The 24,841-nt window shown below is 49.8% G+C and overlaps 1 protein-coding gene across 1 annotated transcript; it reads left to right on the top strand.

Annotated features, from left to right (window-relative positions):
* Positions 1-421: 421 nt before the first annotated feature.
* PLA2G4D (phospholipase A2 group IVD) lies at positions 422-23,583 on the top strand. The gene is made up of 20 exons (XM_040492376.1): positions 422-558; positions 4,888-4,960; positions 5,127-5,263; positions 5,855-5,986; positions 6,702-6,742; positions 7,086-7,128; positions 8,458-8,521; positions 8,921-9,048; positions 9,838-9,948; positions 10,076-10,113; positions 10,294-10,429; positions 10,749-10,885; positions 12,074-12,296; positions 18,711-18,828; positions 19,239-19,376; positions 19,618-19,725; positions 19,866-20,057; positions 20,334-20,500; positions 21,376-21,562; positions 22,664-23,583. Exons 1-20 carry the CDS (start codon positions 514-516, stop codon positions 22,888-22,890), a joined length of 2,445 nt encoding a protein of 814 aa, XP_040348310.1. The 5' UTR covers positions 422-513; the 3' UTR covers positions 22,891-23,583.
* Positions 23,584-24,841: the final 1,258 nt, after the last annotated feature.

The raw sequence follows: 24,841 nt of genomic DNA, 5'->3' as shown, positions 1-24,841 counted from the left end.
GCCGGCCACCCCAGCATCCCCAGGATCCTGGCGGCAGAGAGCTGCTGAGGAGGTCTGGCCTCTTATCTCCTCTCGTATGCTCAGCCCTCCTCTCCCCTCCTCCCTGAGAGGCTCAGGCTGGGGCTGGGCTGCAGTTGCCACAGTTCTGCCCCTACCCTGGCCCAGACCTTCAGCCTCAGGGGAACCAGCTTCCTGCCACTGCTCCTAGGACTTGTCTCCCCTCCTTGCTGCATCTGCAATTCTGATGCTCCGTGTCTGAAAGGGGTGCTCCACCTGCGGGCCCTGGAGCCCTGCCAGAGGTTTCTGGAGATGCTGGTTGGCCCAGCCTCTTGGGGAAGAGGAGAAGGTGCTAGGCTAAAGGAGTGACTTGGGGGGGGTGGAGCCCCAACCTGTTTATAGGATCATGGCTCCTCTGAGCCTGGCAGATTCACAGTCCCATTCCCTTGGAATAGTTGCTGCCAGCCAGCGAGGGAGCTGGCATCTTGGGAGGAGCTGGAGCCTGGGAGTGTCAGTATGGAAAGACTGACAACTAGGGGACCACCTGGCCATCCTCACCAGGTAACAGTGTTGCCAAGCCCTTGGGCATCGCTCAGGGCAGGGCCTGGGGCCAGGGTGCATTCTGAGAAGCCTGACATAGCTAACACCGAGGTAATTCTGACCTCTGGCAAAGGCCTGGGTCCCAGAGCTGGGGTCTCAGCCTAGGCAGAGGCCAAGGGTGGGAAGTAGAAGGTAAGGGGTTCTGTATTTGGGGGTGGGGAGTGGGTGGGGTGGATAGATGATCAGCTCTCATAAAAGTAGAGGGCCTGGGAGACCAGAGCCTTCCCTCTCCACTGTGAGTGATCAGCCAGTAGCCCCCTTAGAGGCTCTTACCCTCCTTCCCACAAAAGCTCACAGGCTGCATCAGAGAACACAGTGGCTACGTGTCACCAAAGGATACCCCACCAGGCCCATAGTTCACCACTGCAGGTAGTGAACTTCTTGGAAATGGTTGGGGCCAAGGGACCACCCTGTGTGTCTCAGGAGGTCTGCCAGGCCAACTCCCCACCCGCTGCCAGTTACTTCCCGGGCCCAAGAGATGAGGCTGCAACCAGGCCAAAGAGGTCTATAAACGACTAGCCCCACTCCTTCCATGTGCTTCCCCTTAGCCCAGATTTGTCTTCCTCTGCTGTGGACCAAGGCCAGAGGGACTGGCTCCTCAGGTCTCCCCTGGTGCCCCAGGCAGTGGCCATGACAGGGGCTAAGTGTGCTAAGCACACTGTCCTGAGGCATTTGCCTCATTCTTCAGACGTTGCCAGGTCTCTGGAACCTTGACCCTGAGACCCAGGCCTGAGTCAGATCCAGTCCAGCAGTTCCAGACTGGTGTTTCTGCAGAAGACTTGCCTGACTCAGGCCAGGGACCAGGCAATCTGGGGAAGGATAGAGAGACACCCCTCCATTGAAGGATGACACCTACTGCCCCAGCCCGTGTCAACCTGAGGTCTAGAAGACCACCCCCTCCAAGGTGGACATTAGTGTAAACGCCTTGATGGGGGGCTGGGAAGAACCCAAGGCTGCAGGAGCTGGTGGTGGAGGGTTTGGACAGCCCGGGCTCAATCTGTTCCTCCCGTCAGGAGCCTGAGCCCCTGAGCCTACAGCCTCCAGCTGTGGAAGTTTCTGAAGTATCTGTCTTCATCCTCGTCTCCCTGGGGAAGGCCGGGCATCTTTTCCTGCTACCCTCTGCCTGCTCTAGGCCCAGCCCAGAGGCAAAACTGAAGCTCAAGGTGCAGTGGCTCTGGGAGCTTGAGTCGGCCCACATGCCTGGAAAACACGTTTCCTGCAGCTGATGTTGTTGGGACTGACTGAGTCCCCAAGACCAGACCCTTTACCCTCAGCCTTCAAGTCGGCTCCTGGGGCAGCCTCAGTAGTGGCCTCACCCAGCGTCTTTCCTGCTGGAAGAGGGAACTGGAGCCTGCCCTGGCAGCAGGAGCTGAGCTGGCAGGACAGGTGAAGCATCCAGGACTTGCTCTGGAACGTGCCTGCTGTGAGACCTGGGAGCATCAGCTCAGCATGACTCAGGAGACACGGGGCCTGAGGCTGTTCCTGAAGTTTCCAACCTCCCTCTCTCCAACCTCCTCTACCACTACCACACAGGTCCCTGGGTGCCAACAGGGGGAAAGGCAGCCTGCTCATTTTTCTCCTCCTGATGAAGACCCCATGGTCACAGATACTCCAGACCCCTATATGGGGACTCTAGCCCCCTTAAACTTCCTTGGGTCATATCTCCTGTCTTGAGCCAGGGTCAGCACTGAGTCTCTCCATAGGGAGGAGGCTGGAGGAGGCCCTGGGAGAAACAGTGGCTGACACTCTCAGCAGGGAGGTACTCCCAGGATCTTCCGGGAAGCTGGGCTGGGGGTCCTTGCTGGAGAAGCTCTCCATAAGCATCCAGGGTCAGTCATCAATTAAGGATTGATGGGATGATTTCAGATGGGAGGACATTTCAAAAGGGAAGGGCAAGCCGCAGTGCCCTCAGGAGAATCCTATTAGTTAGTTCAATATTCATATTGGTCTAAAACAAATCTATGAAATTCTGCTGTCTATATATCCACAGGGCAGTGGGGGAAAGTTGCATGCTTTTACAAAGAAGCAAAGTCCTGGGAAGGTAGAACAGCACAGGAGATATGAGCTCTGGCCTTAAAGATCTGGGTTTGAATCCTGACTATGTCATCTACTAACTCTGTGACCTACGGCAAGTTGACCTTTCTGAGCCTCAGTTCTCTCATCTGTAAAATGGGAGGAAAGCAGAATACTATCTTGTACTATCTTAGGAGGTTGTCAGGAGGATAAATCAAGTTGGAATACATAACATGCTTAGTACAGCACCTAGAAATATGACAAGCACTTACTAAACAGCAATAAGAGCAATCATCTGGAAACTTTACTTTTTTGCTAAGCATTCTACAGGTGTTAACACATTTAGCCTCTACTAATTCCACTACATATGAGGAATTGGAGGCACTGGGAGGTTTAGTGACTTGTCCAGGGTCACACAGCAAGTAAGCAGAGGACCAGGGTTTAGATCCAGCTATTGTGGCTGGGAGCCTGCCTTGACCACCCCACTCCACCTCCCTCAGTAGTAACTAGTCACTGTAATTACTGTCACAGCCCATCCTCTGGTGCTCTGCAACATTGATGGTTTTAGGTGTGACAAGAAATAGGGTTTCACCCTGGAAAAATATCCCGCCAGGGAACAGTGGGCTTTCTGCGATTGAGAGGCTTTTGGTGACCAGAGAGAGAAATGGGCAACAATGCTCAAATTGGGCACGGTGACTGGCCGGAAAGGAGCAACTGGGGCCACTTAGAAGCCCCATGTGGCTCTAGAGCAGCCCACAGGCTGTGGCCTCGAGAATGAGGGGGAGCAGGGGCTGCCTCTGTCCTTGCCCTGTCCTGGAGTGGGGCATGGAAGCACAGCTCCCTCCTGGGCCCCAGGACCCCAGCCAGCACTTCCTCTGTCCAGGCAGTGATAGAATCTGGGTGCAGGGAGGACATGGAACCAGGTGTCTAAAAGCCATGAAATATCTACCATTTATAAGCTCTGGCTTAAGGCGTGTAGGGTCAAAGTGTTGCTAGTGTCACTGGAGTTAAGCCCCAAGAAGGGAGAAACAAGTAGGCCTTATAGGGGGTTCAGGGGGGGGGGGGTGGGTATCACATATGCTCTGCCAGAAAGCTGACAGGAATGACAAAGATACTCAGCATGAAGGCGCAGGACAGTGATGTGGGGACCCATGGGGCACTGGTCCTGAGCGACCCTGCTGTGGCCCATTGTCCTTTAAGTTTCTCTGTGGGAATAGAGAGCTGGTCTGTGGACACTGAGGCAGCCCCCAGCAGGCAGCGTCTGTGCAGAGCTGAGATGGGCCCTGGCAGGAGACTTCTGGATCACGGGCACAGAAGGGACTGATGGTGGGAGGGCACAAAGCAAGAAAGCTCCTTGGTGTCATCGCAGCACTATCTCCCCACCACATGAGGCCGAATGTCTATCATGCAAGCACAGTGTCACCTCTACCTCAGCCCGCAGGGACTTGCTGTTAAGAACCTTGCGCAGGGTGCCCAGTAGCAGCTCCATAGCCAGGCCTCAAGAAGAACAGAAACCCTAGGCACCCGGGATCTAGGCAGTGGCAAGGCCCTCAGCAGTAGGGATGTGAGGATAGCCCCCGGGTGCCCTGTCCCCAGCAGGACTTGGTGCATCCTACTTGCCTACTGCTTGTCCTTCACCACCTCTACTCCTTTTGCCCCTGTGCACTTGTGCCCACTCAGTTCCTTCTTCCTCCTCACTGGGCTTTTTGTCTGTGGGCTAATGTGGCCTCCCCAGTGCCTTAGTTCACAATGGCCTCTTGCTCACGGTAATGGCCTGATGCTCTTGGAGTTTCCTATTTCACACTCAAGAGAGGGTGAGTGCCCATGGCTGTCACAGATGACTGGGCTTCCCAGGGCCCAGCCTCCCTGGTGTCGAGTCCCATGTCCTGTCCAGAGGGTTGAGGGGTGCTGAACAGCAGACTCACATGCTTCACCAAAGGGCTGCCCTCTCTGGGGGCCCTGGGTGGGGGGCAACCCCAAAGTGACATGTCCAGTGTGGTGGCCATTCCTTGGCCCTCATTTCCCTGCTTTCACCACCGCACTGTGCAATCCTGTCCCTGAAGGGGAGGGGATCCCACAAATTCCACCCCCTGGGTGGCCTGCCATGCCTTGACTGCTACAGCCTGGAATCACAGCCCTGAGGACAGTGGTGGGCACAGGCTATTTGGCCCCAGAATGCCATGCAGCATCGTGGAGCATCTTAGGAGAAACCTCAGCACAGACTGGTGGGCTCGAGTTTGGGCGGGAAGGACTGAATAGTCTGTTATTTCTCTCCAGGTGGAGGCCTCTGCTTGCTGGAGGCTTACTGTGAAGGTCCTGGAGGCCAGGAACCTGGGCTGGGCTGACCTGTGTGAGTAATGGTTTCCTGGGCTCCAGGGGTGCAGAGATGACCAGACCCTATGGGAAAGGCCCAGGCGAGAACCTGGGGGCTGGGCTGGTTGTGGCAGGAACTTGGTGAGTCCCCTGGAGAGGAGTGTAAGGAATTCTCTCTGACACTGTTCTCTTGATGTTGGCAGTGAGTGAGGCAGACCCCTACGTGACCCTACAGCTGCCCACTGCACCTGGGACAAAGTTTAAAACCAAAACAATCACCAACTCCAGTCATCCTGTATGGAATGAGACCTTCAGTTTCCTGATCCAGAGTCGGGTCAAGGTAAAGGCCAGGGCCACCCTCCTAAGGACAGGCTATATCCTTCTTTTGGAACACATTTCCCTCCAGGGCTCAGTCGGAGACACTGGGGAGGTGTCTTTGTTCCCAGCCTGGATAGGGCTGTGTGGGAGAGAATGTGTGACCCAGCAGCTGGCTGTGAGTCTGACCTCTGGCAAGTTGCTGGTCCTCTCCAAGGCCGTGTGTGGAAGGGAGACAGGAAGAATCCCTTCCTGATGGGGTTGTTGTGAGGTTAAATGAGATAAATGCATGGAAGCTCCTGGTACATATGGTGCCCTGGGGGACCAGCAAGCTGGGGTGGCGGCGGGGGCGGCAGGGGGTGGGGGGAGATTGGAGGTGAGGAAACACTGAAAGGATTTTATTTTTTATAAAAAACAATTAAAGGGTGGGGGAGATTAGGAACTTTGCTGGATTTCCTTTTACTACTTTGAAGCTTTACTACCCTTTTTATTTTGAAGTACAAAGTATGGAGGCATAATAATCTTTCCTGACCCTGGACATCAAGTAAAGTTTCAACAGGTGTGAAGTACAGTAATGAGTAAATAATGTGTCAAGTTGCTGTTCTCGGGTCCTTAGAATATTCTGGAGCTAAACGTCTATGATGAGGACCCAGTCACGGAGGATGATGCCTGCTTCAAGATTCTCTATGACGTCTCAGAAGTCCTCCCTGGCCAGCTGCTCCAGAAGACCTTCTCCCTGCGTCCCCAGGTGGGTGGGGATCCCCTTGGGCCCCACCTCTCTCAGCTCCAGGCTGAGGAAGTTACAGTTTTGCCTATCTATTGGGATGCTGCTGGGTTGAATTCGTTCTGGAAAGATGGCAACCCCGCCCAGAGATTGACACATTAATAGGAAAGGAAAAGGCTTAACTAGACTGTTACAGACTGAATCACTCCGTGGAGGGATTTTAGTCATCTATGGGAGGAAGGTTTCAGTGGTGAACAACTTCCTAATGTCCATCAAAACACAGCTCAGGGTAACTAACTCTTGGGGCAGTTGTGGGATCCATCACTCCTGCTCACTGCCTCTGATCTCCCGTGGTACCCAAGGCCTGCTTTATGAAGGCCTCTGCTCTTTCTCCAGCAGGTAAGGAGTGGGAAGGCAGGGTTCTGGGGTCAGGTTCCCCACAAGAGGAACAGGAGATGGGCCCTGGGTGTCCTTAAGCCTCTTTAGACTTGTGCTCATCCCTCTCTTCAGCCCTGCCAAGAAGAGAGAACTGCTCTCTGCAGACTTATCAGCTGTAGGTAACTTGGGCAGGTAGACCATCTTTCCCTAAGCCTCAATTTCCTCATCTGTAAAGTGGGAAGAATTGTTATACTGTGCATCCCTGAGACACTGCTCGAGACGAGACAGTGCGTTGTCAAAGAACTGTGTCAACTCCAAAGATATGTGTAAATGTTGATGACTTGTTTATCTTTGATTTCAGGGACAGGAGGAGCTGGACGTGGAGTTCCTGATGGAAAAAACGTGAGTAACAATCACACAGTCTGGGGAGTGTCTCAGGACCCAGGATTTATTTAGGGAAATGTCTTTGACCCAGATTCACCATCCCTCAGTCCCCACCCCTGCCAGTCTGGGTGGGGGGTCTTAGAGGAAAGTCACTGCTTCCTTGGCCCCACTGTCCCTCTCTTTCCTCACCTTGCACTTTTCAGAAGCACCCCCCTCATGAATGGTACCCAGGACTTAGGGTCCCTCAGCATCTCCCTGGGGAGGCCCCAGGGAGGCTGGAGGCTGGCCTGTGAGGGGACAGCCCAGTGCAGGGAGTATTCACCTTTGCCAGGCTGAGCTCCTGATGTCTTGATTTTTCCAGGTCAGAACGCCCAGAAAACCTCATCACCAACAACGTCCTTGTGGTAACCACTCTCCTCTGGCTTGTAAGGGCATCTGAGGGAGGGGCCCCAGAGCTGAAACTGAGGTAGGAGGTGCGGAAGGGACAGGCAGGGACAGAGGCTTGTGGTACTACCACCCCTGGCCTCCCAGATAGGTGGTTACTGGGGCTGTGATCAGGGGCTGGGGCTTGGAGGGGCCAGGGCCTTCAGGGAATATGGAGAGAGAGAGTTTGAGGCTCTGCTGAGAGGAGGTTGTAGCCCAAGGCTGGATGGCTGAGGGAGTGTTGGGGGAATTTTAGGTGTTCCTGACAGTGTTGTCACCTGTGATGGACTTAAGTTCTCAGCCTTGGAAGGTGGTGAGCGAGTCATGAAGGCCAGGCCGGGCTGGGGTGTTAGTACTGAAGTAGCAGAGGCTCAGAGGGAGTTTCCAGTGTGGTTGCTTCCAATCTGGGGGCTCTGGGATAGCGTCAGGGGGTCAGTCAGCTCCTCCTTGAGACACTGGACAGTCCTGGTCAGCTCTTCTAAAACAGAGCAAGCTCACAAAGCTGCAGTGGTAACCAATGCACTTTCTACTCAAAGCTCACAGGTGAGCAACACAGCCATGACCTGGGAGCAGGGCTGGGCCTAAGGTAAGGTAAGGCACATAGAGTCTCAAACTGAAGAAAGCATTTACCCTCAGGGTTGTGCAAGTGCCTGTTTGATGGGCTAGTATCACTTTTACAAATGCACGTTAAAATCATCATACCTAGGCAGCTGCTTTTTATCTGAGTGATGGAGACCAGTGGTGGGTTGATAAAGTCAGCAGATCTACAGGAGAGCATCGGTAACAAGAGCCGGGTGGACTGTGGGTGTCAGCTGACAGGCATTACAGAGAATTCTGCGGGCTCATTTGGCCAGCAGGTCAACAGGAGGACAGCCGGGAGGTACCTTCATTGTTAACATTGTAAAGGCTTCTCCAATCATAGACCAGTGGTTTGCACGCTACTGTTTGGGGGCAGTTATGGTAGAACACACTCTCCAGATTGAGTCCAGAGAAACACAGAGAAGAAAGAACGGTGTCTGAGGCTTGGGTGGCCTTCAAGGATCCCCGATGTTTGGCAAATCTAGGAAAGCTGGGGGGTGGGGTGTGCAGGGTGGAGACTGGACTCTCCTGGCCTGCTCCAGAACACCTGACTTGGCAGGTGCAGCAGATTAGAGGTGTCTCGAGTCAGGGGTTCTGCCTCCAGTCCCACTCTGGCCCTCACTTCCCGTTCTGCGTGTGGTGGATTTGGGACAGAGGGGTTCTGAGAGCAAAGCCAAGGAGACCTCAGCTTTCCCTCCAGAGCCCCCTGCCCATGATATGGTCTGCCCCAGGCCCGAGAGCTGTCATGCCTGGATGTCCATCTGGTCAGCATTGGGAGCACAGCCACGGTCACAGGTGAGGCCTGCTCAGAACCAGGTCTGGCTTCTGCCTGAGGGTGGCTCAGAACCAGGTCTGGTCTCTGCTAGATGGGGTGACTGGAAACCTGTACAGAGTGGGAGGTGAGCAGCCGAGCAGAGCTTGCCTCTTTCTTCTTGCCCGCACTGGACAAGGGCAACAAGTCTCCTCTAGGCAGGAGGGTCCCCTGACCTGGAGGAGGCTATGTAGCAGGAGGTAGGGGTCCCATGGGGGTTGTGGGGCCCAGAAGACTGGGGAGGGCTCTTTCCAGAATCCTGTCTACCGGCCCGGGCTCCCAGGCCTTGGCCAAGTTCAAGCAGCACTGCTGATTTCCCTGGGACCCTGCCGGGATTCCTGGCTCTTGTTCCACTTGTGCTAATCTGCCCATTTTCTCCCTAGATCAGGATGAGCTGGAGTTGGTGCTGAAGGGCTCATATGAAGACACACAGACCTCTGCACTAGGCACAGCATCCTTCCGCTTCCATTACATGGCAGCCCAAGAGGCAGAACTGAGTGGGCATCTGAAGGTAGGTCTTTGCTTTGGAGCTCTCCCAGCCTTGGGCCAGCTCCAGCTGTTGTGGGCCCCTCTCAGGCCAACACCAGGCTCCTGTGGCCTTGCCAGCCTCCCCCAGTTAGACACTAAGCCCTTGGCAAGACAGGGAAATCACCAGGAGCCTCAAGTGGGCATGGGGGCTGTTATGCCTTGTCAGACTGTCTGAACTTTTCAATGGCTCCTGCAATGATGCTTTTAGATTAAAATCCATATCTGTGCCCACAAGGCCTGGCCCTTGCCCACCTCTGTTGCCTCATCTTGGTCCACACTCCCCCTCTTTATGATGCTCTAGCCATACTTGTCTCTTCTTGCTTTTCTAACATGTCAAGTGCTTTCTCTCTTCTACCTCTGACTCCTTTCAAGGCTGCCTGATCCTCTACTTCCTCTTTCTCCTTTTAGATCTCAGCTCAAATAGCACCTCTTCAGAGAGGCCTTCCTTGACTCCCCATCTTAAATAGACCCCACACACCCCACCTTTGGTTATTGTATCATATCACACTGCTTATTTCCTTTACAACATTTTTTTTCCTTTACAACACTTACTAACATCTGTTCATTACCTAATTCATTATAAATTCATACCATAATTCAGTTAGAACCATAAATATTAGCAGGAATTTTTATAATTAGTAATTTTAATTACCATAATTATAATAATTATAAATATTGTGATTATTTTCATATTATCAGAGAGGGACTGTGTCTGGATCACTCTCTAGATACTCAGTAAGGATTGGCTGAATGAATGAATATTTCCCTCCAGAGGTTGGAAACGAACGCCTGGACTTCAGACAAGTCAGCTGAGCACCTCACTGTGCCTCTAAGGTCCTTGGCCATGGGAAAGGAGGTGACCATTAACGTTCCTGCTACAAACGTAAGTGGCTTCAACTGGATGGGAAGTGCCAGTGAGAATAAAGATGGGGAGCCCAGGCCCCCAGGGTCTACCCACTTTCCCTCCAGGGTCTAAGACATCCTAGTTCAGTCTCTTGCTTTGATTTCAGGCCCCAGAAGTGAGGCTGCAGCTCAAGACTGAGGGCTGGTAAGGGACATTCATATCTGTGGGAGACAGTGAGGGATGATCATGGGGCAGGGGAGAGCTGTGCAAAGGCTGGCCTTTGGGGATGGGAGAAGGGAGGTTATTTGGCATCTGTTGTGGGCTTGGCCAACCAGTGGCTGAGCTATGCGGTGTCCCCTAACTCTTGGATCTTCTACTGCCCAGCCCTAAGGAGCTGGCTATGCACCTGGGCTTTGATCTGTGTGCAGAGGAGAAAGCTTTCCTGAGCAGGAGGAAGCAGGTGGTGGCCAAGGCTCTCAAGCAGGTCTTGCAGCTGGACAGAGACCTACAGGAGGATGAGGTTTGGGGGTGCAATACCTTGGAATGACCTTAAGGAAGTACCCGATTCCTATGCCCTCCCTAGACACTCTAGTCAGCAGACATGGGAGTGGACATGGAGCGGGGTAGGGGGTGGTGGTGAAGGGGGTAAGCTCTGGGGTTCTCACTCTCTTTGGGGATCTGTCTGGGGCTGAGATCTGTCACTTCCTGGGGGAGGGGCTGGGTACTAGCTCTAATCCCTACTCCAATCAGGCCCTGGCCATGAGGTCCCTTCCCTGGAGCCAGGAAGTAGTTTCATCCTGAGTCCTTGCTAAGCCAGCCTATTTTTGTGTGTGGTCCAGGTCCCTGTTGTGGGCATAATGGCCACAGGAGGAGGTGCCCGGGCCATGACGTCTCTCTATGGCCACCTGTTGGCCCTACAGAAGCTGGGCCTCCTGGACTGTGTGACCTACTTCAGTGGCATCTCAGGCTCTACATGGTGAGGGCCCTGGGGACTGGAAGACATAGATGATCAGGTCCCAGAGGGGAGTGGAATAGACACCAGGGGAACCTTCTCTGTGAGGAAGCCACATGGGTATGAGCAGTCCGGTCTGACGGGTGCCAAAAGTGACTTTCTCAAAAGGGAGGAAGTAGATGTTACAGAGGTCCTGCCATGGGAGAGGCATTGTAGGACATCATTCCATGCTACCGAAGAGGTATAAGGCAGCTGATTCAGAAGGAGCTGGGTTTGAGTCTCTGCAACACCACTTCCTGGGCAACTTATTTCCTCTGATTCTCAGTTGACTCATCTCCAAAGTGGGGGTAATAGTAGTACATACTTCATAGGACTGTAATGGGACAGCCCAAGTAAAACACTTAACATGTATGATAAGTACCAGGAACTCCAAATTGGTAGCTTTCTTCTCTTTAATTGTTGTTACCTCATTAAATCCTTATAACACTCCCTAGGGTAGTTTCTCTTACTACCCCTAACGCATAGATGAAGAAATTTAGATGGAGAGATACTATCTTGCCTGAAGACACCACTGCCTCCCTGTATCTGACTCTGCCTATGAAGAGGTGGGGCTTTTCACTGTTAGAGATTCACTCCTTTGAGTCTTACTGAAATGTGACTTTAAGGAGTAAAAGAAGAGTGAACTCTGAGGAGTTTAGGTGATAGCTGTTGACATGCAGCATCTTAAAGGGCTTGAGGACAGGCCCATGAAGATGGGCGTAGGGTCTAGATCTGTTCCATACAATGCGGTAGCTGCTAGTCACCTGTGGATAGCAACCACGTGAAATGTGGCAAGTCCAAACTGAGATGCGTTATAAAATACAGAAGGATTTTGAAGACTTAGTTTGAAAAATATAAATTTATGTCAATTTTTTATGTTGATTACATGTTGAAATTACAAATTTTAGATATATTGAATTAAAACATATTATTAAAATTAATTTTTACTAGCCTTCTCTTTTTCAAAATGTACTTACTAGGAAATTTCAGATTACTTATGTGACTCACATTATATTGGACAGCGCTGATCTGAGAGAAAGCCCTGAGACACATTCTCTAGATGGGCAGGGCCTTAGCTGCAGGAGTGCCATGTTGGGAGAAGTGGGAGGGAAGTGTTGCGGTGACCCAAGCTGGACCTCCGTCTCCCTCCATATTGTCCCTTTATTCTCCCAGGACAATGGCCCACCTCTACGGGGACCCGGAGTGGTCACAGGGGGACCTCGAAGGGCCCATCAAATGTGCTAGAGAGCACCTGGCCAAGAGCAAACTGGAGGCCTTCTCCCCAGAGCGCCTAGCAAGCTACTGCCGGGAGCTGGAGCTGCGGGCTAAGCAGGGCCACCCCAAGACCTTTGTGGACCTGTGGGCTCTCGTGCTGGAGTCCATGCTGCATGGCCAGGTAGGGCACCTGCTTGCCAGGCAGGGCATATGTGCACCTGTGGGACCAGGGCAACCTTGCAGTTGTGTGTGCATTTCCCACAGGTTGAGGGAGACGGGGATCTGTGGTTAGAGGAAGTAGGAACCACAGTGTCTCAGTGTCTGCCCTACTTTGGGATGCTGCCTTTTTGAATCAGGCTATTCTTCAGTTCATTGCCACAAAATAGAAATTTATGGATCTCTCAAGAGCTTAGGGACCAGTCAATGCCAAAGTCAGTTCGGCAGTGAGATGAAAGTCTCACATTATGTTTGGGTGTCAGAGAGATTGCTTGAGCAATTTTTATTTTATCAATACTGCAATATGGAATGTATTCTTCTTCTCTATCTTCATGGCAGTGTTAAAAGCACAGACTCTGGAGCCAGATTCCCTGGGTTTAATCTCAGTACCCCTTACTAGCTATATGTTCTTATGCAAGTTACTTAACCTCTCTGTGCCTCAGTTTTCTCATTTGTTCAGGGGGGATGAGAGAGAGGGGAGATTTAGTGAGAACAGTTCTCACCTCAAGGCATTGTTGTGAGCATTCTGTAGTGCTTTGGGATAGAGTAAGCATTAAGTATTAGGTATTATATTTCTTTACTGTTATTGTAACACCATTAAGACAAAACTGAGGGTATGCATTTTTTTTTACATTGCTTCTTTTTAAAAAAAATTTTTTTAATGTTTATTTCTGAGACAGAGAGAGACAGAGCATGAGCGGGGGAGGGCAGAGAGAGAGGGAGACACAGAATCCAAAGCAGGCTCCAGGCTCTGAGCTGTCAGCACAGAGCCCGACGCGGGGCTCGAACTCACAAACCGTGAGATCATGACCTGAGCTGAAGTCAGTTGCTCAACTGACTGAGCCACCCAGGCACCCCTTTACATTGCTTCTTTAAGGAAGAAGCACTATTTTCCCACTATTGTTTTACCACATATAATTATGCAAATGTTTCTTTTAAAGTATGTGGAACAACTAAAACACAAAAGGTCAGCATTCATAATTAAAAGTAAACTATCAAACATATTAGCAGAGAAAGGATTCTTGTCTTTCTTATTTTTGGGAATCAGGAGTTTGACCAGGAAAGATTTTTTATAAATGAATGAGTGCCCAAAATGGCTTTGCTTTGAATTTTTCTTTAAATGTTACTCTTGCTGGCAAGCACAATGGTATTTGGAAATTACCAACCATTCTTGTTTTGTATTTATTAGTTTAAAAATATTTATTATAGGGGCGCCTGGGTGGCGCAGTCGATTAGGCGTCCGACTTCAGCCAGGTCACGATCTCGCGGTCCGTGAGTTCGAGCCCCGCGTCAGGCTCTGGGCTGATGGCTCAGAGCCTGGAGCCTGTTTCCGATTCTGTGTCTCCCTCTCTCTCTGCGCCTCCCCCGTTCATGCTCTGTCTCTCTCTGTCCCAAAAATAAATTTAAAAAAAAATTTATTATAAAAATCAGTATTTCTTATTTAAATATTATGATAATCTTCAGATTATCAAGATATAAAAATCCTGCTAAGAAAATGCATAAAGCAGAAAGAATCACGTAATGAATATGCACAATCTCGCCAACCAGCCTCAGAAACATAATGTTACAGAAAGAGTTGAAGGCCCCTGTGGCTCACTCCCCAGTCCCACTTCCCTCCCACCCCAGAGGGAACCACCATCCTGAATTTGGTTTTATCATCACACTCATATCTTCGGTCTTACACGTTATTGTATTGTATAATACAAAACAGAAGTACATAACATACTTTACTTTTATTGTTTATCTTATTATACACCTTTTGTTATACATCCTTAAGAAAAATATAATGTTGCTTGTACAAATGGGTTTTTTTTTTTTTCAACATTTATTTATTTTTGGGACAGAGAGAGACAGAGCATGAACGGGGGAGGGGCAGAGAGAGAGGGAGACACAGAATCGGAAACAGGCTCCATCAGGCCCAGAGCCTGACGCGGGGCTCGAACTCACGGACCGCGAGATCGTGACCTGGCTGAAGTCGGACGCTCAACCGAGTGCGCCACCCAGGCGCCCCTGTACAAATGGTTTTGTACAAGGCCCCTTGTGCACAAATGTTAGAGATTCTCTGAGTCTTGAAGATACACACCCAGCAGTGGACTTATCAGGCCATTGGGCACATGTATCGTTTGCTTTCCTACCTATTGCCAAATTGTTCTCCAAATTGTTGTCCAAAAAGGCTTCATTAATTCACACCCCTACCATCAATGTATCATGGTTTCTTTTTCTTACGTGCTCTTTAAAATTTTAATTTTTTGATCATTTTATGGGTGCTATACAAAATTTTGTTATAGCTTTCCATTTCCTTGATATTGATATATGTATTAATTAATAGCAATTAATATTAATAATTAAGAATATTTAATATTCAATAAATATTTAATTTAATATTTAATTTATAATATCTAAGTATAGAATAGAATATATAAAATATATAATATATAAATATAAATATATAATTTAATATTTAATAAATGTTTAATCAATTTAATAATTAATAAATAATAATTAAAATATCGAAATATAATTTAAATATAAAAATAATAAATATAATATTTAAAAATAATTAAAATAATAATTAATATTAATATATTATTATCCATTTCTGGATATTAATCCTTTATCAGTTCTATTAGATTTTGATGCATAGTTTTAATATAATCCAGTGTCTCATTATGTTCTTTATGGTTTGTGCCTTTAGGGTCTTGCTAGAGAAATCTTTCTCCTTCCTCAAGTTATAAAATCTCTTCCTATATACCCTTATTAAAGTGTTAAAGATTTGTTTTCCACAATTAGAACTTTAATCTACTCAGAATATATCTTCAAGTATTATGTGGACTTGAATCCATTTTTTTTTTCCTATATGGATAGCAAACCTTCCTAATGCCACTTGTTGATTCTTCTTTCTCTACAAGTCTGCATTGCTACTTGTCTCACTTGTCAGCTCTCACACACTCACGGGACCCTTCCTGAGCTCTCTTCCATTCGAATGGGGCCGATTCCCTGTGCCAACACTACCCTGGCTTAGTGACTCCACATTTGTAGTACATGCCGGTATTTGACAGGGCTGACTTACCCCCACCTGCCACCTTGGTTTTTCTCAGAATTGTCTTGGCTCCTTTTCGGCCTTAGCTCTTCTATACGTGTAATGCAATCAGCCAGTCAAGTTTCATGGGAAAATTTTTGGAATTTTTATTGAAATGGCATTAAATTTATAAAACCAATGTAATTACTTGAAATATTTTTATTTTATTAATATATCCTGTGTATTGTTTAGGTCTATTATTTAAGTTCATGTTCTGGTGTGAGGATACAGTGTTTTATTAGTGGCTTTCCCGTCTGGTGGAGGTATAGTTACTATAGAGTTGGGAGAAGCTTCTTTTAAGTTTATTTATGATGTGCTATAAAATGCAGTTTGATCTGAGGCTATAAAGAACACTCTTATTTAATTACCCTTTGATTCTCCAGTAATGACTTCATGCATGGTTTTATGTACAAGGTTTATAGTCTTTTTTTAAAAGACAAACTTAATAAGGTTTTGGGGTTTTTGGTTTTTTGTGGTTTTTTTTTTTTTTTTTTTTTGGTTCACCAGGAAAAAAATCTTATGATCTTGTTGAACAAACAATGTGTCCTTAAAAATGAGCACTGGTGTGGTTTTAAAATTTTTATTTCAATATTAAAGCTTTTCAAATAGTCTTTTTTTTCTTAGTTATCTGCCTTATCTCTTCAAGCTAACATTCGCTGTATGCTTTTTAAAAACTTTTTAATGTTTATGTATTTTTGAGAGAGAGAGAGAGAGAGAGAGAGAGAGAGGGAGTGCAAGCAGGAGAGAGGCAGAGGGAGAAGGAGACAGAGGATCCGAGGTGGGCTCTGTGCTGAGAGCAGACAGTTCGATGTGGGCTCAAACTCACAAACCATGAGATCATGACCTGAGCCGAAGCCGGACACTTAACCAACTGAGCCACCCAGGTACCCCCACTGCATGCTTTTTAAAATAATTATTTAATCAGAAAAAATGTAGTATGTATTTCAAATTTAGGTTGCTGGGTAGAAGCATTTATTATCTCCCTGCTATACCAATCCATGGCTCCAAAAGTCATTTTACATGTCAGAAAATAGAACTCCATAACAAATCACAGTTTCATTAATATTAAGTATTATTAGAGAAATAGTATAACCTGAACTTTACACAGAACGACGTTATTAGTCTACACACTTCTATAATATTGTCGTGGTTTTGTAAAAACCTGCTTGAAAATACACCAGTTATAATCAGTGCTTTTCAAACTATGTCTCTCACACATTTTTCTTTTATCTTTTGCTGGCAAGCACTGAACTGCTTAGAATCTACTCACCATTCCTCAGGAAGAAACTCAGTTTTTCTCATGTTTTCCTGAGTTAAGAAGGTCTTACGTGTTTTTCTTCAATTCTAGACAGAAAGGCTTTGCCTTTAGTTCCGCCCCCCCCCCCCCCCCCCCCACCCCAATGCAGTGCCTAGACCACATGAACCCATGGCCAACACTGCACTCAGCTTCCACACCTCAGGGAGACTCCTGAGTCATCAGACTGGTGCTCTGAAGGGTTGGGGATGCTCATTTGGAAACTGGGGGTCTGGAGATCCAGAGGCTTGCCACCACTTCCTGGTGAGCTATTAAAAGGAAAAAGAGGGGCGCCTGGGTGGCTGTCAGTTAAGCATCCTACTCTCGATTTCCACTCAGGTCATAATCTTACAATGGTGAGATTGAGTCCTGCATGCGGCTCCATGCTGGGTGTGGAGCCTGCTTGGGATTCTCTCTCCCCCTCTTGCTCTGTTCTCTCTCTTCCAGTCTCTCTGTTCCTCTCTCTCTCTCTCTCTCTCTCTCTCTCTCAAAAAAAAAAAAAAAAAAGGAAGAAGAAGGCTGGGTATTATTTCAGGAGATGGTGGAGTGTGCTGACCCTCTCCCCCAGGTCAGAAATGGTTCATCTGGAGTAAATAAAGGACACATTTTCCCTCATCGTACAAGACAAAAGAGCAGACAAACAGGATGCCTAAATAAAAAGAAGAGAATTGGAGAATTATTACCCTTTGAGAAGGGAAATTGCAGGTATTGATCAAGATCCCCCTCTCTTCACTACATACACACTTCACACCTGAGGGACTGACTTGTACGTATGACAAATAGTGCCAGGGGCTTAAGCTATATTTGGGGATTCTTCCTGTGGTTTCCCTAGAACTCAAGTCCTATTGGGCACTAGTGCAGAACTAGGGGAAAAGATGATGCATCAGTGACAGAGGCTGCAGGGGGAAGATGGGGTACACCGGGCGTGTGGGAGGGGTCTCCTCACTGGAAAGGTAGGGCTAGCATCCTGGGACGTACATCTGCTGATCATCAGAATCACCTGGCGAGACCAAAGAAAAAGCAAATTCCTAAGTGGTTTTTGCTGATTCTCAGGAGGAAACCCAGTAATCTGTATGTTTAATTTAGCACATTCTCCAAGTAAATCAGATCATAAGGGCTGATAGGGCGGTTTGGGAAACCCCTAGGTCTGGCTACTGAGTGCGGTGCCTTCCAGTTCAGAGGGCCTAAGAGAGGGACGGTGTGTCTGTGTCTGGCAGAAGCAGCCAGAACCTGTGGAAGCCTCGTTCCCCAGGTGGGGCTCCAGCCAGCCACCGCCATTAGCCTTGCTGATGCTGGAAATGAACCCTATTTGCATCCTTGGTCCGGGATAGAGGGAGACCTTTCTGTGCTCCTAGAACTCCGTGAGGCTCTGTGGAGGCTCCTCGATAAGGCGAGCCACAGTCCTTGCCATCAAGGCAGAACTTGGAGTTTTATTGAAGAGAAAATTGGAAACAGAGGCAAGACTAATCAACGGGGTACAACTTCAACTGTGCAAAGCAGGAAAGAAGGGTGTGAAGAGGGAGAGGCAAGGATGACCGGAAAGCATTTTGGAAGGGCTGAGACTTGAACTGCATCCATGTGAATCTAGAAGGGGCAGCCCATCCCCCGACAGAGCTTACAATGTGTACTGAAAGGGGATTCCTGTGTCCTTTCTGGAAAGCAATGTATGTGTGTGTGTGCCTTTGTGTCCATGTGTCAGGGCCCACATCCACTCCACCCTTGAACCCATAAGGATGGGGCCAACGGAATCATAGGAACAGAGGTAGGGTATTGCTGTTGACACGGTAGTCCTTGTGAATGGCATTCTTTTGAGACATGTGCAGTGCACAACCTCCATAGTCCCCCATGGTGACCCTGAATCTGGTCAGAATATGGGGGTGGGAGTGCATGTAAACATGCACCCACCCATGCCACCCAAATTCCAGCGGGGAGCTGCCTCCTCCCCCTCAGCCTGTGCCTCCAGGATGCTCCCTACCTCACTTAAGCCCTCATGCCTCCCACCCCAGGTGATGGATCAGAAGCTGTCGGAACAGAGAGCTGCACTGGAGCGGGGCCAGAACCCTCTGCCCCTCTACTTGAGCCTCAACGTCAAAGAGAACCATCTGGAGACCCTGGACTTCAAGGGTACAGTCTTTAGTCCTGTCCACACTACCCTCCAACACACACACACACACACACACACACACACACACACACACACTCATACACACACGTACGTGCATACCTCCTGTGCACCCAGCAGGCCTTCAGAGGATTCAAACAGGAAACTCCTACACAGAGTGCCCAGCCTTCTGGAACGGAGGAGGTTCTGATGGGCTAATGAGCCAGGGAGCAGAGCCCACTCTCCTGGTTGTGGGGTAGTGGGGATGTGGTCAAGGGGCTGGGTGGAGGAGTGGTGAGCCCAGGAGTCAGCCAGGCAGAGAGGAGGCTAAGGCCTATGGGGGGGGGGGGCAGGGTCTTTGGCCCCTGTCAGAGCTGGGGCTCTCCTCAACCCACTCTCCTCTCATTCCTGCCTCTTGCTCCTATTCCTACAGAGTGGGTAGAGTTTTCACCCTATGAGGTGGGGTTCCTGAAGTATGGAGCCTTTGTCCCTTCTGATCTCTTTGGCTCTGAGTTCTTCATGGGGCGGCTGATGAGGAAGCTCCCTGAGTCCCGGATCTGCTTTCTGGAAGGTGAGTGATGGTCACTCGGAAGATTCTAGCCAGTCCTGGGCCAGGCCTCATTGCCCAGACATGATTCCCATACTCGGGTCTGGCAGAGCCCCTGGAGGTGGGGGAAACTGGAGTTGGGCTGTGGGGAAAAGCCATTGCAGGGGCAGCCCACCTGACTCCCCTCTTCCGTCCCCACCCTCCAGGTGATGGGAGGCAGGGTGCTGAGGCTTGAGGGTGACTTCGGTGGGGGTTTGACCTTCAGGTATCTGGAGCAACGTTTTGTCCCTGAACTTGCTGGATGCCTGGTATGACCTCATCAGCTCTGATGACACCTGGAAGCAGCATGTCAAGGACAAAATTAAGAACCTGGGTGAGAAGGGGGGACAGTACGAGGAGCCTGAAATGAGTCTACTTCCTCTTCAGGTGCTTGGGGGAGGGCACTATCAGAGGGGAGGCAGGGCCAGGCATTTCCAGGCCTTTCACTGGACCAATGTCTTTCTCTGAACCCAGAGGAGTCTCCTGCCTCCGTGAGGACCTCCTCACGGCTGGAGGCCTCCTGGCTGCAACCCGGAACAATGCTGGCCAAGGCATTTAAGGGCTTCCTGACAGGCAGGCCGCTCCACCAGCATAGTCTCAACTTCCTTCGGGGCCTCCAGCTGCACCAGGACTACTATAGCCAGAGAGACTTCTCCACCTGGGCAGGTAAGGGCCCCTGCCGTGTATCCCCAGGTGACAGGCTTAGGCTCCCAGGTGGAAATGGACCATGGCTAGGACCGGCGGGGGACTTGGGGGGAGGTGGGGTCATAGCATTCCCTTCCGCGGTTGGCCTGCGGAAGGTCTTGGGAAGGGCTGGGGTGGTGTGTGCTTTCAGGGAGTGATTCCAGAAGTTAGAAGGGGACATGGAGGCAAATGTAGTATGAAAGGTAGATGATCTGTGGTGGAGAGGCTGCCTCTGACTATCACTGCTTCCCCCATCAGACTGTGAGCTAGACTCCACCCCTGGTCAGCTTACGCCTCAGGAGCCACAGCTCTGCCTGGTAGATGGCGGCTACTTCCTCAACACCAGCTGTCCCTCCATGTTCCGGCCAGGCCGCAGACTGGACCTCATACTCTCCTTCGACTACTCCCTATCCTCACCCTTTAAGGTGCTTCTGGTTACCTCATGGGAACCCTCTGGGGCCTGGAGCCAGGCCATGCTCCAGGGGCAAGCAAAGGGCCACTGGGCCACTGGCCCTGACTTCCTGAGTCCCCAAGGGGAAGGAAGGGTGACAGGCTCTAACCCACAGACTCCTGCCAGGGTCCTTGGTTGAGAAGGGCTATGAAGGTACTGGGGCCCTGGGCTCCCAGGACAGGCAGATGGGAGGTAGCTCACCACACCCACCCCAACAAGAACAGCTAGACAGAACTGGGAGGAGACCCTGGCCTGTCCACATCCATCCCCTCAGGCCCCCCTGGGGGGGACCTAGGAACAGAAATGGGTCCCCTACTGAGGCTCTCTAGGCTCTGGGATTTGAATAACCCAGATAAAAAAAAAATTTTTTTTAATGTTTTTATTTATTCTTGAGAGAGAAAGAGAGACAGCATGAGTGGGGGGGGGGGGAGGGGAGCAGAGAGAGAGGGAAACACAGAATCCGAAGCAGGCTCCAGGCTCTGAGCTGTCAGCACAGAGCCCGACGTGGGGCTCGAACTCACAAGCCGTGAGATCATGACCTGAGCCAAAGTCGGACACTCAACCGACTGAGCCACCCAGGTGCCCTGTGAATAACCCAGATTTGAATCCCAAGTGGGAGCAAGGGTGCTAGGTCTATACCTCACCTAAAGATTTTAACCAAACAACATTGAAGACCACTGGAATCCTTCGCCTCCCTCCAAGGCACTAGACCCCACGCAGGTCAGAACCAGGTTGTCTTGACACTGAGCAGTCAGTTTGGGCTAGAGCTGTCCTAGCATTTTCAAGAGCACTGACCTGGGATGGCCAGGAAGTAGCTGGTTCTCTCTGGGCCCCCCTCTCCCCAACCAGACGCTGCAGCAGACTGAGCTGTACTGCCAGGCCCGGGGACTGCCATTCCCTCGAGTGGACCCCAACCCTCAGGACCAACACCAGCCAACAGAGTGCCACCTCTTCTCGGACCCCACTCACCCTGATACCCCTGTCCTGCTGCACTTCCCACTGGTCAATGCCTCCTTCAAGGACCACTCAGCCCCTGGTAAGGCATCCCCTCCCTTCCTAACAGCCTGGCAGCCTGGACCCTCAGAGGCACTGCCTGGGTCCTTCCCAGCACTCCTGTAGCCAGCAAAGGGAGGGGGTCTTCAGGCTAGTCCCACCCAGTTTTGGACATGGCAGTGTGCTGACTTCTGTTGTGGGTGCTGCATCCTCACAGGGGCTCTCTGTTGGCACAGTCACTGTGATGCTGTCCTCTGTCATGACCCCAGGCACCCCTCCCCCGGCCTCCCTAGCTACACCTGGGCTCCTCAGCAGTCCTGTTCCGTGGTGGTGTATGGGAATCCCTGTACCAGAGGTCTGCGTTGTCCCCCCGTCTGCAGCCATCTCCACCTGTGCTTAGGCCCCACATTGTTGGACCGCTAGACAGCCAGGACAGAGAGGCCCCGGGCCCCTTGCTCTCAGATTCCCCTGAAGCTACCTGAGGTTTCAGTTGGCTTCTGCCCTCCCACCCCAGCCCAGCCCGCTGTCTTTTCTCAGGAAGCTGGGACTCCACTCTGGGGCCCCTGCAATGTAAACCCTCATCACAGGCCTTCCAATCCTCACCTCCTGTCAATGGGTCAGACCTTTAACTCCTCTGGTGGGAAAACTTAACTTCTGCCTTTGTACGTTATTCCTGGCTTGCTGGTTCCCGTTCTAATTCCAAACCTTCCAGCTCTACCCTTAACAGGCTCAGCCCACGTGGCGGAATTCTCTTTCTCTGTCAACAAAGACTGGTTCTTACAAAGCAAAAATCACTTTGGTTTTCAGACTCTTGGCTGAATCTTTCACTGACCTGACTTTGTTGTCCCACTGTTTCCACCTTGCCCCTGAAGGTGATACAGAGAGATACTGTGAGGTTCCCTTTATAGTGGAAGTGCATTGCTATGAGGAAGTGTGGGGAGCAGCAAACCCTTCAGATCTCAAAATAGTGTGTTTATATACTAGCCACATTTATATTTCTGGGCAAAGGACATAGAGGGCAGAGGACAGCAAGGAGCCCCTTCAGTGAGGAACAGCGCCGCCCTGTGCCCAGTCGCAAGGCTTCATTCTGCCCACCCCTGGAGGCCTCTGGGTCCTACTCCTAACCCCTCCCCTCTCTGGACAGGTGTCCTACGCAGCCCCACAGAGCTCCCAGCTGGCCAGGTGGATCTCACTGGGACCGCCTCACCCTATTCCCTATTCAACATGACCTACAAGGAGGAAGATTTTGATCGCCTGCTGCAGCTTAGTGACTACAATGTTCGGAACAGCCAGGATGCCATTCTGCAGGCCTTGAGGATGGCCGTGAAACACCGGGCCCTGGGGGCCAGGCCTCCAACAGCACAGAATTGAGGCTGCTCAGGGACCTGGCACCCTGAAGACCCTCCAGGGGCTGAGGGCTTAACCCGAGCACAGCTGGCTACAGCCACAGCCCTCCAGCCCTCACTGGGCTGGAGTTCTGGGCTGTCCCAGGCCTGGGCTTCCTCGGCAGCCAGTCTCACGACCCAAAGTCTCCCTCACTTTCATCGCTGGCTTGAGAGGAGCTGAAAGTGAGTTCCTCACCAGACCAGAGTGTAGAATAGCAGTCCGACCGGACAAAAGTGCACATGTGATTACTTTCATGCTGAGCAGAACAGATTTGGGGTACAGGCTTGAGGCTTGAGACTAGGAGTGGGGACAAGCAGGGCAAGGGATGGCCTGACTGAGAGGTGGCTCCGGGCATCAGGAATCACAGTATGTCCTGAGAGTCCCCTCTTCGTCCCCTCCTCCTTTTTCTCATCCTCCTTTTATACTCTTTGTAAGCAACTTTAGTGAGGTATAATCCACATACCACATAATTCATCCATCTATAGCGTATGACTCTGTGGTTTTTCCTTGTGTGGCTTCCACCGTCATCATTTTGAGAAGATTTTCACTTCCCCGGAAGGAAGACCCTCATCCCTTAGTTGTCAACGTCAACCCTCCCTCCCCAGCCCTAGGCAACCACTAATCTACTTTCTGTCTCTACAGATTTGCTTATTCTATTTCATATAAATGGAATCCTATCTTTTGCGTCTGGTTTCTCTCACTTCGCGTAATATGTTCAAGATTGATCTACATTGTAGCAGGTATCTCTGCTTCACCCCTTTCCAAGGCTGAATGCAATTCCGTTGTGTAGATGGCCCAACTTCACCTAATGGTCATTGGTTAATGGGCCCTTGGGTTGTTTCCACTTGTTGGCAGTTATGAGTAATGCTGCTATGAGCATTCATATACACACTTGTATGTGGACAGTGTTTTTCATTGCTTTGCATGTATACCTAGAAGTGAAATTGCTGGGTCTTATGGTAATTTTCTGCTTAGCCTTCTGAGGAACCGCCAGCTAGTTTTCCAAAGCTGCTGCAACGTTTTCCATTGCTGTCAGCATTGCACGAGGGTTCCAGTTTCTCCACATCTTTGCTGACACTTGTTATACTCGTTATTTTCTGTCTTTTGCATTTTAATTGTCCATGTGGGTGCAAAGTGGTATCTTCGTATCTTATCAGCATTCCCCTAATGGCTAATGATGTTAAGGCTCTTTTCACATACTGTCGGCCTTTTGCATTTCTTCTTTTATCTATTCAGATCTTTTTGCCCGTTTTGACTGGATTATGTATCTTTTTATTATTGTAAGAGTTCTTTATATTTTCTGCATACAAATCCCTGATCCCTGATATATGATTTGCAGGTCTTCTCCCAATCTATGGGTTGCCTCTTCACTTTCTTGATGATATCCTTTGAAGCATGGAAGTGTTTTTTATTGTGATGGTGCCATTTATATTTTCTTTTGCTATTTGTGCTTTTGGTGGCATATTTAAAAAAACCATTGTCTAATCCAAGGTCATGAAGATTTACACCTATGTTTTCTTCTAATAGTTTTATAGTGTTAGCCCTTACATTTAGGTCTTTGGTCCATTTTGAGTTAACTCTTGTATATGGTGTGCAATAGGGGTTCAACTTCACTTGTTTGCATGTGGATATCCAGTTATTCCAGCACCATTTGTTGAAAAGGCAGTTCTTTCCCCACTGAATTGTCTTGACACCCTCACTGAAAAATCAGCTGTGAATGCAAGGGTGTCTATCTGTGCTCCTTTCATTGATCTGTTTGTCTATCCTGATGTTATACCACACTGTTTTGATGGCTGTAGTATGTAGTCTGTTTTGAAATCAGCAATTGTGAGCCTTCCAACTTTGTTGGGCATGAATAAGGGTTAAGTAACTTAAACTCAAAAGTGCAAAGCCAGCACTGGAACTGGAGATTTCCTTTTCTTTTCTTTTCTTTTCT

This window comes from Herpailurus yagouaroundi, unplaced genomic scaffold (assembly GCF_014898765.1).
Source record: "Herpailurus yagouaroundi ecotype Mexico unplaced genomic scaffold, PumYag 184, whole genome shotgun sequence".
NCBI classification, from domain to species: domain Eukaryota; kingdom Metazoa; phylum Chordata; class Mammalia; order Carnivora; family Felidae; genus Herpailurus; species Herpailurus yagouaroundi.
Note: the sequence above shows the minus strand (reverse complement) of the source record. Positions and strands in the feature narration are given on the sequence as shown.